The 14,201-nt window shown below is 41.9% G+C and overlaps 2 protein-coding genes and 1 long non-coding RNA gene across 3 annotated transcripts in view; 1 reads left to right on the top strand and 2 right to left on the bottom strand.

Annotated features, from left to right (window-relative positions):
- Positions 1 to 1,126: 1,126 nt before the first annotated feature.
- krcp (kelch repeat-containing protein) lies at positions 1,127 to 7,183 on the bottom strand. The gene is made up of 13 exons (XM_034615604.1): positions 6,908 to 7,183; positions 6,488 to 6,649; positions 5,690 to 5,771; positions 5,205 to 5,264; positions 4,817 to 5,051; positions 4,553 to 4,651; positions 4,049 to 4,180; positions 3,779 to 3,966; positions 3,486 to 3,682; positions 3,286 to 3,380; positions 3,047 to 3,101; positions 2,694 to 2,791; positions 1,127 to 1,959 (listed from the first exon to the last, which is right to left on the bottom strand). Exons 1-13 carry the CDS (start codon positions 6,967 to 6,969, stop codon positions 1,733 to 1,735), a joined length of 1,692 nt encoding a protein of 563 aa, XP_034471495.1. The 5' UTR covers positions 6,970 to 7,183; the 3' UTR covers positions 1,127 to 1,732.
- Positions 7,184 to 11,808: 4,625 nt separating this feature from the next.
- cct7 (chaperonin containing TCP1, subunit 7 (eta)) overlaps positions 11,809 to 14,201 on the top strand; it is a 5,578-nt gene continuing 3,185 nt past the window's right edge. Inside the window, exons 1-5 of the mRNA XM_034615614.1 lie at positions 11,809 to 11,937; positions 13,387 to 13,470; positions 13,562 to 13,631; positions 13,723 to 13,829; positions 13,935 to 14,113. Of these exons, the coding sequence (XP_034471505.1) occupies positions 11,932 to 11,937; positions 13,387 to 13,470; positions 13,562 to 13,631; positions 13,723 to 13,829; positions 13,935 to 14,113 (446 nt within the window). The 5' untranslated portion in view covers positions 11,809 to 11,931. The remainder of the gene's footprint in view (positions 11,938 to 13,386; positions 13,471 to 13,561; positions 13,632 to 13,722; positions 13,830 to 13,934; positions 14,114 to 14,201) is intronic.
- LOC117779421 lies at positions 12,814 to 13,380 on the bottom strand. Its single transcript, XR_004617007.1, has 2 exons — positions 13,044 to 13,380; positions 12,814 to 13,010 (listed from the first exon to the last, which is right to left on the bottom strand). It is a non-coding gene; the product is annotated as an uncharacterized LOC117779421 (long non-coding RNA).

Genomic DNA, 14,201 nt, shown 5'->3' with positions numbered 1-14,201 from the left:
CCCTTAATCTCTTACCTCCATCCTTCTCTCCCTCTCTCCTTACCTTCCTCTTTACCTACCTCCGTCCCTCCTTACCTCCATCCATTTCTCCGTCCCTCCTTACCTACCAACCTTGACAGATTATTTCCTGGTGTGAGTCACATAAATATTTGGATGGAAACAATTCTTTTCTCAATCCTCTGAATCGTCTTTGGAGAGGAAAGGACACACTGAGTAGGAGGCTGAATTGCAAACTCCTAGTCAGTGCTGATTTGCGGGTATTTTAAGATTAATTGGACAAACATTAAAAAAACATACCAGCCAACCTAATTAAAGGAGCCAAATGTATCTGGCCAGACTGCAACAAACTGTTTTTTTAATATGTAGCCAGTGCTTGGCAACCTACATTATACTCATCAACAGACCTGATACATCACAGTCAGCCTCTCCTCTTCCTGCACTCTGTAAAACAGTATCCTCATTTTCTACCACATTGTCACACATATGGTCTAAATATGTGGCAACATGAAGCACTCAGCTGCCACCACTGACTTTTAGTATAAGCCTGTTATAGAAACAAAATTAAAGAATTACTTCTTTTCTGATTTTGAATGATTGTTTTGGTGAAATACAGCAGCTGATAGAAAAGGCCTGTGTCACAACGTAGGTGAAAACAATGTCCATAGCAGCTTTAGTCCTGAGAGCGAGGACGAGCTAAGAACACTTGTATACACAGAAGGTATGAATTTACTGACCTGTGTAAATGTCCTAGCACCAAACACAAGGCGGTCTGTACTGTATAATCCGATAAAAATACTTAAGTTAAAAAATGGCCACGTTCATGACACCATTAGTAGGTATCCAGCGTTTACAAAGATAATCCCCCTCAAGCTCAACTAATCTTTTATGAAAATGTCTGACATTAGCTCCTGTTCGTGTTGTGTCACTGGGTCAACAGGGATGTTAATAACACGTCTTTGTGTTTAAAGTGTCAAACCTCATCTTATTGGCTAAGTAGTGTTTCTTACAGTTTTATGTACTAAGTGTAAGTAGTTTTAACCTTCTCTCCATCTTTGTCCATGCGACTCATTTTCTTTGTAGGGATGGTAATGTCCAGAATAACATGATGCATGAAAGTGACATTGTAGAAATTCAACGTTTTATTAAGTTAAGACGAGTGGTGATAATTACTAAATCACACGCAACAGCTCGAAGATGATGAACATAATAAAATACAGTTTATGCACTTGCAGCATTGCAGAGGCAACATATTCCAAATGATGGGGACAAGTGAAAGTCTCATGAAAAACAGAAATATATGAAAATAAAATATACATTTATTTTACCTGAGGAAGAACTCAAGAAGCTTTAAACTATGTACAAACAAATGGGGGAAAATTCCTTGATCTGAAACGGGTTAAGGTTAAACAAAGATCAATGTTCCTATCATAAAAATATCACTTTCTCTAAAGTTTGTTTTTAAAAAGTAGAAAATGTCTTAATCATGTTTCGCATTAAATGAGTAATTTTTGTAAGTATTTATATTGAAACACTATCTTTTGAGATCTGTATTAAAAGAAATGCCCAACACTAAATCCCATTTAAAAACTGACAGAAGAAAGGGATCATTCAACAAAAGAAGAAAAAGACAAACAATGGGAGTATAAATTATAAAGGGTAGTGGGAGGGGGGGTTTGTTGAAATAGCTTCACATCCAGTCAGGGAGCCAGGATTCACCTCTGACTCACTCTCTTTAAACAACACCAAGCAGTTCCTCCACGGCAACGGTCGACAGGTCGGAGAAGAAGTTGCCCTCGTTGTCTCCGCCTCCAAACACCAGCAGAGTTCTGCCGACGATGCCCACATCCATGTCTTTGTCCTCGTCTGAGAAGCGGCTGGCTGTATCCATGGTGATGAGGGAGTGCCCCGCCCTGGGGACAGACATCTGAGGGAGCGTTACCTCTGTCCAACTGTTGGTGTCTGAAACACAAAACACCATCGCTCAATTAAAGTAAAAGTCATGGTGTCACAGGGGGAGTCATTGGTTTGAGTTTTTTTTAGTAATGTTTACAAGACACCTTCCTTTATTTGCCCAAATCCTTCATATATGCCACAATATTGATGCACAATAGACCCAGTGTTTAAAGGAATGGTTCAACATACGCAAGTTCCACCGAGATTTGTGGTAATCTGTGCTTTAGTTTTTGGGTAATCTTGCTTACAATCATAGAAACCAACCAACAACAGGGTTGAAAAATGGATATTAGTCTCAGCTTTGATTTGAGTAGGTCAATGTAGAAATTAACATAAGGAGATAAAGCCCTTTTAAAACAACACAGTGCTACAAGTTTAAGGGTTCAAAGGTAACCGGACAGATATACATAATGTCAAAATCATCATTTATTATTAGTGTGTTAAATCCCTTTGCAGTCAATGACTCCCTGAAGTCTTTGACGGACAGACATCATCACACACTTTGTATCTTGACTGGTGATGTTCTCCCAGGCTGTCACTGCAGCCACCTTCAGCTCTTACTAGCTGTGGAGTTACTATTTAACCAGCGCCTTGTTTACATCCAATGATCGATTTGAACAAATCAGAATGTGAAACTATAATTTTCTGCATTTCCTTTGACAAGCGTCAGACGACAAAAAGTCTTCGAGCAGTCTTCCTGGAACCTGCGTGTGTGGGAGTAACTGGGAGCTGCAGCTCACCTATATCGAAGATGAAGGTGTCACTGAGAGCGTTGTTTCCGTTGTATCCACCGTGGATCAGAAACTTTGTGTCTGAAAGCACAGCACTGCCATGCCAGCTGGAACACACACACACACACACACACACACACGTTAATTATACCAACAACAAGCAACAAGGACGTGGTATTTTTTAAAAGCAGTGCAGATCTCATACTTTTTAGAAACGATACCAAAACTTCATTTAATACCTTATTTTCTGAATATTTAAGATGAATTTGATCGGTTATTTAAGCAATTGAACACATTACGGTGTTCAATACCCGGCCCTAGCTACAACTACATGTACAATATTTGTGTGTTAGGTTGTATACCTGCGAGGAGAGGGGGCTTTCCCAGTTGTTTTCACCGCAGAAAACTCCATCAGACCTGAGAAACACAACAAGATATTTCATTTATTTATTCGCACACTGATTTTACACACTATATTTACACCTGTGTCCCAATACAGGCTCCTTGTTTGTATGTGTAGATGGATACATCAGATGTGCATGAAACTAGGAGTCTCCTTTATGAACTCGTGTGCGTGTGCGTATGTATGTATGTGCCTTACCAAGGTCCAACATATACATGTCATTGTAGCACACAGGAGTGTCCCATCCACCAAACACATAGATCTTCCTCTCCTGCATCACACACGCAGAGTGTCTGACAGCAAAAACAATAAAGAGGGAGTTAAAGAGAAAACTGTGTTTAAAATGTGTGTTTGAAAGAAAGAACGTCCGCCAGAAATGCTGGATCCACAAATCTTACCCTGAGCGAGGGGAGGGTTTGTCGCCTGTCACAATGGGCTGGTACCAGATGGAGAGGTTGGGATCAAAGATGTACAGTGAGTCACTGCAGCCGTCGGGCTCCGGGTTTGGACAAGGAAACACCCCGCCCAGCACAAAGAGTTCACCCCGAAACATACTGCAGCTGTGGTAGGCCAGAGGGGGAACCTTACCCTGAGCCTGAAGGAGAGGAGAGGAGGAGAAGGTGAAGAAAGAGAGGATTAATTCATGTTGTCAGTATACGAATCAATCAAATCAAGGTCAACACACACCCACCTCCACCATTGTCCACTTCCAGCTCTGGGTGTCCAGGATGTGAACATCGTTGAACCATTTCTTGTTTTTAGAGCCTCCAAACACAAAGATCCGCTTTGAGTCAGGGTCGTAGACGGCTGTGTGGCCACTCCGGGCCTCAGGGGTCGGACCCTCGGCCAGAGTCTCTGCTGCCACCCAGGACAAGTCCTCTGTGGGACAGAGAGTATAGACTGTTACCAGGATGGACAGGAAACTTGATTCTCCTTCAACACGAGTTCTGAAGAAACTGACCTGTGCAGAGCTTCCACATGGGATCTTTGCAGAACTGCATCCTGGCTCCCTGTCCTCCAATCAGGATTGCTGTCTGAGTGTCGATGGGACACAGAGTCTGGCCCCATCTGCCTGACGGGCTCACTAGCACGGCTGCACAAGAACCAGAGATTTGACATTTCAAGTGTTAAAAGTCTCCAATACAGCCTCAGTCCAACTCTCTCTCTCTCTCTCTCCAACTTAACAACAAATGTTACCCACAAATGTTGAATCTATTCCTCTTTATTCTACCCAGTTGGCTGTTACCTACAAACACCTGGATGGGCCGTGGCCTGTGTATGGTCACACATCCAAGTCTGTGTACTTTATACTTTTCACCACCAGAGAGAGACGAGCAGAAAAAAAAAAAAATCAATCTGTGAACTCCAGTGGGCGATGTGCTTCAAACTTACCGACTGAGGGACTAAAGAGTGAACAAATATGACAAAAAAGTAAAGATGAAATGGAGTGTAATATGAAACTCACCAGTCTGTGTGGGAGTCTTGGCCTGCCTACTCTTCGTCCTGGCTGCGCTCTGAGGAGGCGTCCTACCCACAATCCCCTGCGCCTCTCCCGCTCCATTAGCTGCAGACAGGAGAGTTGATAAAAGAACGATTCACTCCTCCACACTGGAGTGTCTTTAGGACTAATTATCATTAGAAACTGTTTACTGTTTCTAGCAAACACACACAGACAAAGATATATATTTATGGTCACATTCTTTCCACACATGTCACCTCATGTACCCACCTGCCGCCTTCGTCTTTGCTACTTCTCCTCTACTGCTGAACAGCTTCTGCACCCCCTTGCTTTGCCCTCGGGCTTTTCGTACCGGTGTTGTCTTCTCCATGGCACCGTTTGGACACACATTCTCCTCCTCCTGTTCCCTCTCCACCACCTTACTCTTATTGCTGTCTTCCTCTGCCATGCATCCTCTTTTCCTTTTGCCGTTGAGCTCTCGGGCTGCGAGGGGAGCTGTGGTTTCCTGGGACAGAACAGTAAACACTCTCTTAACAACTATCTGGGTGTGTTTGAGATATGATGAAGTTCTGCGCCATTCTGGGATGGTGTTGAGGGAAATGATATGTGGCTGAATGGCTTAATTCCTCTAAATAACTGCAGGTCTTTATCATCTTACCTTTGGTGTGTATTCCTTCACAGCCAGGATGAGTTCTGGTTCTGACCAGTCTGCTTTTGTCTGAGAAAAAGAAATGTACAAAACATGTAGATTAACCTGTGCTTCTGTCAATGAAATAAGCCTTAATAGACATCTACAGTTTAGTATTTAAAGTTTCCTATGGCTTGGCTATTGGCTGGAATGATCCAAGAATTGTTTTTCACTTTCTTTAACATTGTGAGATAGTGTGAATCTTATATTTCAGACATAATTAAGCGGTTGGTATTGATGAGTGTGTGTAAGTATATGCAGATCCAAACAAAAATCTGTATCTATTGAATTTAAATAGGGGTGTAGGCTTTTTTTCAGCTGCTGCGCGGAAACAAATAGCGCCAGAAACCAGTAACCAACACCAATATCTAGCTGAGGAACATATCGTGACCTTAGCTATGTTTTTTTTAAATTTATTTAAAAAGGGACCGTTGAGCCTTGGCGGAGATATTTACCAAGTTTCCTCCCTCCAGAGAGATGTTCAAGGTGACGCTGTCTGTCCATGTCTCCTCTTCCCTCTGCTCCCATGACAGACACCTGGAGCAGATCAGATACAGAACTCACTTAAAGGTCACTAATGAATCTGAATATTCAGTAGCTCCATTGGGCAGCACATAGAAGGAGTATGGCACACTCTTATTACAGAAATCAAGTGTCATGGTCAGAGTCAGGGTGTAAAAGGCAGTTTCAAGTCTCTATTCCAATACCAAGTCAACCTACCTGTTCTATATTTTATATAACTCTTTAATAACCAAATCTAAGATGACACACAACTTGACAACTAAAAAGCAAAAGATCCATGCAGTCAAACAAACAAGCAGCCGGGGGGGTAACCTCAATCACGAAAAAAAAATTCAATAAATAGATAAGTAATTGTAAACATATGAAAATGAATAAACCCCTTTGTAAATGTATAAAATACACAGCTTACAGGCAACACATACATTCATTCATAAAATCATATGTCAAAGGGTAGAGAGATTCTTAAACCCTTGCCTTCTTTGTAGCTGATGATTTTATTCCCTCTTTTAACTTTTTTTTCATTTGTAATTCTTTTATTATTCTTATGCTCATAGGTTTAAATGTTTTGTGTCCTACTAAGTGCCCACATGTCCCTTTGGACCAATAAAGTATCTATCTATCCATCTATCTAACGTTTTCATCCATCCTTGTAAAAAATAAATAGTAATTCCGGTAACTTCACAGGTTTGTACAGTGCTAACAACCAAGGAATGGGGGGGGGGGAGCTCTACCTGTTGTAAGGGGTCAGTTTACCCATGGTGATGGGGAAACGATCCGAGTCGTTCAGCTCCACGTTCACGCCCACCCTCTCCCCCCAGGGCCCGCTGCTGAACAGCACCACCTGATGGACACTTGGTGGAACTGCAGCGCACACCCTGCACGACCCACTGGCACTGACACACAGAAAAGAAAAATCAATTAGCAGATTATTGGTCACTCATTATGAACATAAGCGCGGCTTGACATGTAAACGTACTTAATGGCGTGTGCGTATACTAAAGGAGAAGCTAACCCACTATACATACGGCTAATTTAAAGAGAACAGCCAATGAGAAACAACAGGTTATTTAACAAAGCTAATGCTAGCTAACAATACGTCTGCGGAACCAAGGAGAGCAGCTAGCTTATGTTTAACAAGCTAAAGTCTTTACCTTAGCAGCCTTTGAGGCGGACCGTTCACTCCGAAAACAGCGTAAACTCCGAATTCGTCCATCTTTTGCGTTTCCCTCCAGCAGCTGCTCCTCCTGTCAAAACGTCTTTTACTCCTCCGCTTTATTCTGGCGCTGTTTTTAACGATCAAACCCGCGATCTCCTCTCTGTCCTGCTCCGTGCACACGTCTCCCGCCACCGCCGTGTGTACACTTTCTAAACTCCGCGCGAGTCCCGGGCGACGCACAGTGTACGCTCGTTTTGTTGCCCAGAATGTCCCTGCAGGTGGAGTCTGCGCTGTCGAACACGCGGCGAACGGCGAACAAACGGTAGCTCCGCCCGCACGGCATATACTGATATGTACATCGAGTAAACCGTGGGCTGAAACATGCAAGTTGTAAACCAATCAGAGGCCTGCGTACAGCGGCACTGCGTGACGTCACAGAAGCTGCGTTCAAGAACACTTGTTGCCACTTTGATATGAGGTTAGAAAACAATATATTTTACTATTTTACCAGATTGTATTCAATTGAGTCGTTTTAATTCATTTATTATTTTTAGAAACCTGCTGTGTAAATCATTTTCACTTGTTGTAGAAGGTTTCCATACAAGGAATAATAATCATAATCATAATCATAATAATCATAATAATATATGTATTGACAATGCAATCAGTCTGCATTTATTGTAAACAAACAATAATTAGGTACACTGCTGAAAGACGAAATTTAAAGATGAAGGTACGGAATCTTTATCCGTCACATGCACAGAGATACAAGGTAAAGTAAGTAGTGAAATGTGAGGGGGTCCTCCGTTTCTGTGCAGACATACCGATTGATCAACAATAAAAACAGTAAATAGATAAATAAATAAATACGATTTAAAAAAAAATTAAACATCTATATCTATGTTACTTACTTGTCAGTATAAGTGACCTGGTGTTCAAGTGAAAGTGGCAGAAACAGCTGTGTGTGCAGATATTCTGCCACTGTCACTTTGACTTGAACACCAGAGGAGACATCTCTCACTGTCCAGTCTGACCCCCACATGTATGCTGCTGATTTTCATGCGAATCTAGACAACGCCTGTCATGCCAAGTGTTTCGTAGGGCAGCCTCATTTCCAAACATACCCTCAAGCCACCAACAACTGACAGGTTTGTTGCAGCTGCTTTACTGCAGATTCATGATTTATGGATACATTTTCAGCCTATATGAGCATATTATACTGTTGTTAAGAAATGAAGGAATCATATAAAGTTTTCAAAATCCTGCATGTTATATGTCATCTAAGTAGATTTCATAACAGCAGCTGATCTCTTTCTTTTCATTCTTTTGTCTCTCATCTCTTCCCCCAGCCTTCGCTCTTCGCCTGCAGTATGACCGACTCAACTCTGAACTCCTCCTCTTCACCTTCAGGGTATTTCTGGAAGGAGTGCGACCCTTATCACGATGAATCAGGAGGAGCTTCGGAGGGCCTCCTCATCCTCCTCACCATCTACCTCCTTGAATTTCTTGTCGGCGCCCCGTCGAACCTCTGGCTCATCTGTCACATCCTCAGGAAAAGGTGATTATGCACATTGTAGTTTCATGTAACCAACAGCAACTGTATCTCATAATGCAGCCTCAACTAAATGGCCGGATTCAGGATGGATAGATAGATAGATAGATAGATAGATAGATAGATAGATAGATAGATAGATAGATAGATAGATAGATAGATAGATAGATAGATAGACAGATAGATAGTGCTTTATTGTTATGTTTATTAAATGTGTCATTCTGCTGTGATTATTATTGATTTTGAATCTAAAGGTCAAAGGTCGCCGGTGTCCTGCCGGCAGACTTCTTCCCCCTCCACCTGGCCCTCACCCAGTTTTCCTTCCACCTGGTCGTGCCCGTGTTCTTTACCAATCACCTCCTGTGGCAGAGCGGGTCTGTGTCTGACCTGGTCCCAGTGTTGACCTCCATGGTGCTGGGCTTGAAGCCGATGCTCCTCTGTATGGTGTGTGTGGAGAGGTACATGGCCGTGGTGCGACCCCTCGACTATCTACGGTAAAAACCATATACACATTAAATGTCCTTACACAAGGAGAAGATGAGACCCTCCCCTTACTGTACAGCACAAACCAGAGCTGCAGACTTGGGCTTGAATCTGAATTTCTTTCAGGATCGAATCTGTCTGTCGATCTAACTATCGGCCTCCCTTACTCCCCAGATCCATCCCCCCTTACCTCCCTCCATCTTTCCTTACCTCCATCCCTCCATACTTCCACCCCTCCTTGCCTCCCACTCTCCCTACCTTCCTCCCTCCTTACCGCCCTCATCCTTACCTCCATCCCTCCTTACCTCCCTCTTTCCTTACCTCCCTCCATCCTTAACTCCATATTTCCTTACCGCCCTCCATCCTTACCTTCATCCCTCCTTGCCTCCTTCTCTCCTTACCTCCATCCCTCCTTACCTGCCTCCATCCTTCTTTACCTCCACCCCTCCATACCTCCATGCATCCTTACCTCCCTCTCTCCTTACCCAATCCCTTCTTACCCCCCACCTACCTCCATACCTCCTTACCTATCCCCATCTTTCCCTACTTACCTACCGACAGAGGTAGGTGAGCACATGAGACTTGACATGAGGTTTGATAGACTAAACCTTCATGTTTGAGAGAGCAAATCAATTTGCTCTCCTCCACTTCTCTTCCAGGTTCAAAGCCCGCAAATACAGGTGGGCGTGTTTGGGCGCCTCGTGGTGCATTTACATCCTGATGGCTTCAACTGCTCTTGTCAAGCGCTCCAGCATCTCAGTGTGCGTGGTGTTCCTCCCTGTTCTGGTCATAGACACCTTCTGCAGCGTGTCCATTCTTCGAACCCTGAAGAGGCCTCTTCCGGGGGACAGAGAAATGACAGAGGGCAACAAAGGGGCAGAGAAGAGAAAGGCTGAAAAACAAGAACAGAGCAGAGAGAAGGAAGAAAAGGCGAGGGAAGTTGGGAGAAAAAGCGATCCGAGAGGGAAAGGAGACATGAATTCCATGAAGAAGAAGGCCTTCACCACCATCGTCACCATCCAGGCTGTCCTCATGCTGAACTACCTCCCCTTCATCGTCTGCCTTCCTCTGAAGGAAGTAGTTCCACCTCGTATCCTCAAGTGTCAGTATCAGGCCATGGCTCTGGCTGCTGCAGCCAGCTGTAGTTACCTGCAGCCGCTGCTCTACCTGCACAGACTGGGCAGGCTGCCGTTCGTGAAATCACGACTCACCTGAGACACAGTCCAGGAAACACAGATGGTCCTATGAAGGTCACAGAATCAAAATTACAACATCAAAATGTTTGCATTCTTGACCTGCACTCATCGACCATGTTAAAACATCCAACTTGTTGAGTATATCAGTTTTATGCAATCAAAAGATTAAAAAATGGTTTGTGGACTAAACATATTCTAAATCTGTGGGATAGAGATATTCAAAATGTGTTACTTATGGTTAATAGACAAGAGTTGGAGCCAATCCCAGAGAGGCAGAGTACAACCTAGACTGGTCGCCAGCGAATCACATGTTCGACATCCTGAGGTCACACCCACATTGTCAATTTAGAGTCTCCAATCAGGACTTAATTAATTAAAGGACCACTTAATTGCAATTGGAAAAGCTGCCGGGTTTTTGCATTGTAATTGTGGGTTAAATGTTTAAATCATTTAATTGATCTTGTTTTTATTCTTCTCTAATCTGTAATCTTTTTGTATTTGTTCTTAAGTACTGTGTGATCTTCAAATTGCTTTGGACTGTTTCCTAGTTTGCTTTTTTGCCTTCAATACTTTTCATTCTTAACTTGCAGTGCGCCTTGTAACTATGTTTCGAAAGGTGCAATATAAATAAAATTTATTGTTAACATAAAAGTAAAATCTTTTTTCTGATTGAACATAAGTTCGGTTACATTTCAACAAGCATGTTAAACTCAATGGTTAATAAAATGTATTTCCAATTATTTATACTGGAGGAAAAAACCCAATTAAGTAAGAACACCAAATAATAAATAATTTTATAATTTAACAAAATAAATATGTGTAGTTGAATAAAACCTTTCATCTCATCTTCTACAAATAGACAGTAAGGATCTTTGTCCATTTATGACTTGCGCGTTTTCTAAATTTACAGTGTGTTTGGTTTCCAGCACATTATGCAAAGACTCGATTTGACATGTTAATGGACAGTGACATGAAAAACATGTCACATAACATCTGTGCATGTCTGTGCTTGTGTGGTGATGACAATTTTGCATACAGTAAAGCATTAGCATGACACCACTGTTATGTCATATTGCTTCAAACAAAGCACCGAACAACAATGATTACTTTATAGTTTTAGAATAGTTTAATGACTATAAACCAGTCATTAAACAAATAGAATAATTTGTGTGCATCTTATTCAGGCTTCAATGCTTTAATTGAAACATCACAATATCTTACTGCTTAATAAAATAAACAGCAAAAGATTATATTTAACAAACAATGATATCATGATAACTAAAATCCAATTAACTATCTGACAATATAGCAATATAGTGTGTGTGTGTGTGTGTGGTAACTTTGACGTGTTCAGCATTAACTGAGTAGATAGAGACATTATTGTAGATAGAGACATTATTATTAAATAAAGACATTTGTATAGCCTACATAAATTGTGCAAGTGTAACATAAGTAATTGAAAAATAAAAGTTAAACTGAGAAAAATGGTGTCATGGCGAATACTTTCGTTTTGAAGTAAAAATGTATATGATGAAATCAAGAAAATGATGATGATTATGATTATTATTGTTAAATCATACTTCTTCAACAACAGAATCAGGCTGCACAATGGCAGCTGCATCACATGTAACTCTGTGTTTTTATTTTCATAATAACTTGAAGTTTTAGATCGATGCCTAAACTTCGCAGCGCGTTGTCGTTCTTGAACGCAGCCCTCAGCGTCCGTATCTCCCGAAATGCATTGTGGGCCGCGGTGTCGGTGGAAAGCTTCTCGAAGGAACTGCAAAGATGATGGTGAGTGAGTTAGCTTCCATGCTCCAGGCTAAAACTTCACCATCCGCGTCCATCGTGCGCCTGGTTTCCAATCATCCGCTCCAGAACCACTCTCTGTCCATCCGATTACCCGTTAGCAGCCTCGGGACGCGGTTATTTTTTTGTGAAAACTGTTTATTTTCGTATTTAACAGCTAGCATGACTGCGTTAGCATCTCAGGATTACCCGGTGTCAATGGGCGTAGACGCGATGCTAGCCGCGATGCTAGCTAACATGTCAGCAGCTAGTGCGTTTTAAAGAAAGTGCGTTGAGTCGGTTTATGTGCGAATAAGCACTCCAATGACCTATTAATATACTTTTTAATACCACAAGCTTGTAGCTCCTGCTATTGGCGCAGCATTAGCTAGTGAACTGGTTAGCTGTGATGTTAACAGACTATTGTTTGAATGGCTGCATTGGAAAACTGTGTTTTACTGTTAAATATGAATAATTATACAACTTGAACGTGTTGCTGTGGTTGTTCTAGCTTCTCTGTTTTGACTGGAGCAGCAGCATCTCATGGCCGAATGTGGGATGATGATGCTGAGAGGCAGACAAAGGCCTTGTCAACACTAAAGCTGTCTTTGTCATCAGTCATGTTAAAGTAACCATGTGTGATATAAGTCTTTTGAAAAGAAGCTGCCTCAGTGAATAGTGATGAAAACTGTAAACTCAGGGATTGACAGTGGGAAACAAAAGCACCACACCCATGCAGCTCTGGTTCCATCCTCACCTTCTGTATCTTTACCTTCTGATGCCTAAATATGTGTAGTGATGTGTAATCTAACTCTGCTTTGTGGGACACTAACATCTGTTATAATATGGCAACATTTATGGAAAATATTTTACTTTAATGAAGCGTGTTTCAATGCTTTTTAGATCTACACTTACTAATTTAGTTTTTAGTAATTTGCTAAGCGTTGCATTGGATAATTTAACTAGTAACATCACAATTTATTTCATTAAAACATAATTATTGTGAACATTAATATGAAATGATTCTATTGATCATTATTAATTCTGTTATGTGCTGATGTGTCCCTTCCTTGTTGAGCCTTTCCAGTCAGTCAGCTGGCTAGTTTATGAACATGGAGAAGTTTAATAATGAGTAGTTTGAGAATGATAAGTACCAGTGACAAGTGCTCGTGAAGCAAACTTTGCTGTGTCAAGTATATTTTCATTTCTGGTGTTTTTCCATCCCAAGTTGGGTCTTAAATTCAATTTTAAATGGTATCAAAAAGTGTACTGTTAGGAAACTACATAGCTCGGCCATTCTGATGATAAAGCAAAACAATGGCTCTGAAATCGTTTGTTCATAGTATTCGTTACATTGTTATTTTTGATGATATTCAAAAACTGTCGGTTCAGCTTCCTCGATCTCCTCAGTTTCTTTCTGTGACATTTAACTGTAAATGATTTGTCCCCCTGCAGCCCACACCTGTTATCCTGCTGAAGGAGGGGACAGACTCCTCTCAGGGCATTCCTCAGCTCATCAGTAACATCAATGCCTGCCAGGTCAGAAAACAAGCTCTGCTCTCAATGATTGTGTGGATATCCATTTCCTATCTGTAGCATGGGTTAAACTTTGTTTTCATTTTGATTTCAGGTTATTTCTGAGGCTGTCAGGACCACCCTGGGGCCCAGAGGGATGGACAAACTGATGGTTGATGGCAGAGGTGGGGAGAGAAGATTGAATAATGAATGGATTACAGGAGTCATTGGGTTACAGTTCCCTTATAATTCATGTTTGATGGCTTTGTTTTCCAGGAAAGGCCACAATCTCTAACGATGGTGCCACCATCCTGAAACTGCTGGATGTGGTTCACCCTGCTGCCAAGACCCTGGTAGACATTGCTCGCTCCCAGGACGCTGAGGTGAGACATGTGCATATGTGTTTAAGGTTGTGTGTACAAGTAGAAAGTTTTATGAATAAAATTTCCAACTGACACATCTTCGTTTCTTTTGTCTACCACCCTCAGGTAGGAGACGGCACCACCTCCGTCACTCTCCTGGCTGCTGAGTTCCTGAAGCAGTTGAAGCCGTACGTGGAGGAGGGCCTCCACCCTCAGACCATTATCAGAGCGTTCCGCACCGCCACCAACCTCGCTGTTAACAAGATCAAGGAGATCGCTGTCCCTGTGAAGAAAGACGATAAGCAGTGAGTGCTTCATTTTTATTCACATGGCTGCCATGTATTACTTGAAATTTGATTATATCTTATGAGGAATACAATGTTTACATTGTAT

The sequence above is a fragment of the Hippoglossus hippoglossus genome, chromosome 18 (genome assembly GCF_009819705.1).
Source record: "Hippoglossus hippoglossus isolate fHipHip1 chromosome 18, fHipHip1.pri, whole genome shotgun sequence".
In the NCBI taxonomy this organism is placed as follows: Eukaryota; Metazoa; Chordata; class Actinopteri; order Pleuronectiformes; family Pleuronectidae; genus Hippoglossus; species Hippoglossus hippoglossus.
This window is presented reverse-complemented; position numbering and strand designations above follow the sequence as displayed.

What these genes read in the sequence shown, in the direction of transcription:
- krcp (XM_034615604.1), bottom strand. Translation starts at nt 6,969, where the DNA reads ATGGACGAATTCGGAGTTTACGCTGTTTTCGGAGTGAACGGTCCGCCT. An exon ending in CATGTGGAAGCTCTGCACAG is followed by an intron (nt 3,967 to 4,048) that starts GTCAGTTTCTTC and finishes TCTGTCCCACAG; the next exon opens with AGGACTTGTCCTGGGTGGCA. An exon ending in AAACCCTCCCCTCGCTCAGG is followed by an intron (nt 3,381 to 3,485) that starts GTAAGATTTGTG and finishes TTTTGCTGTCAG; the next exon opens with ACACTCTGCGTGTGTGATGC.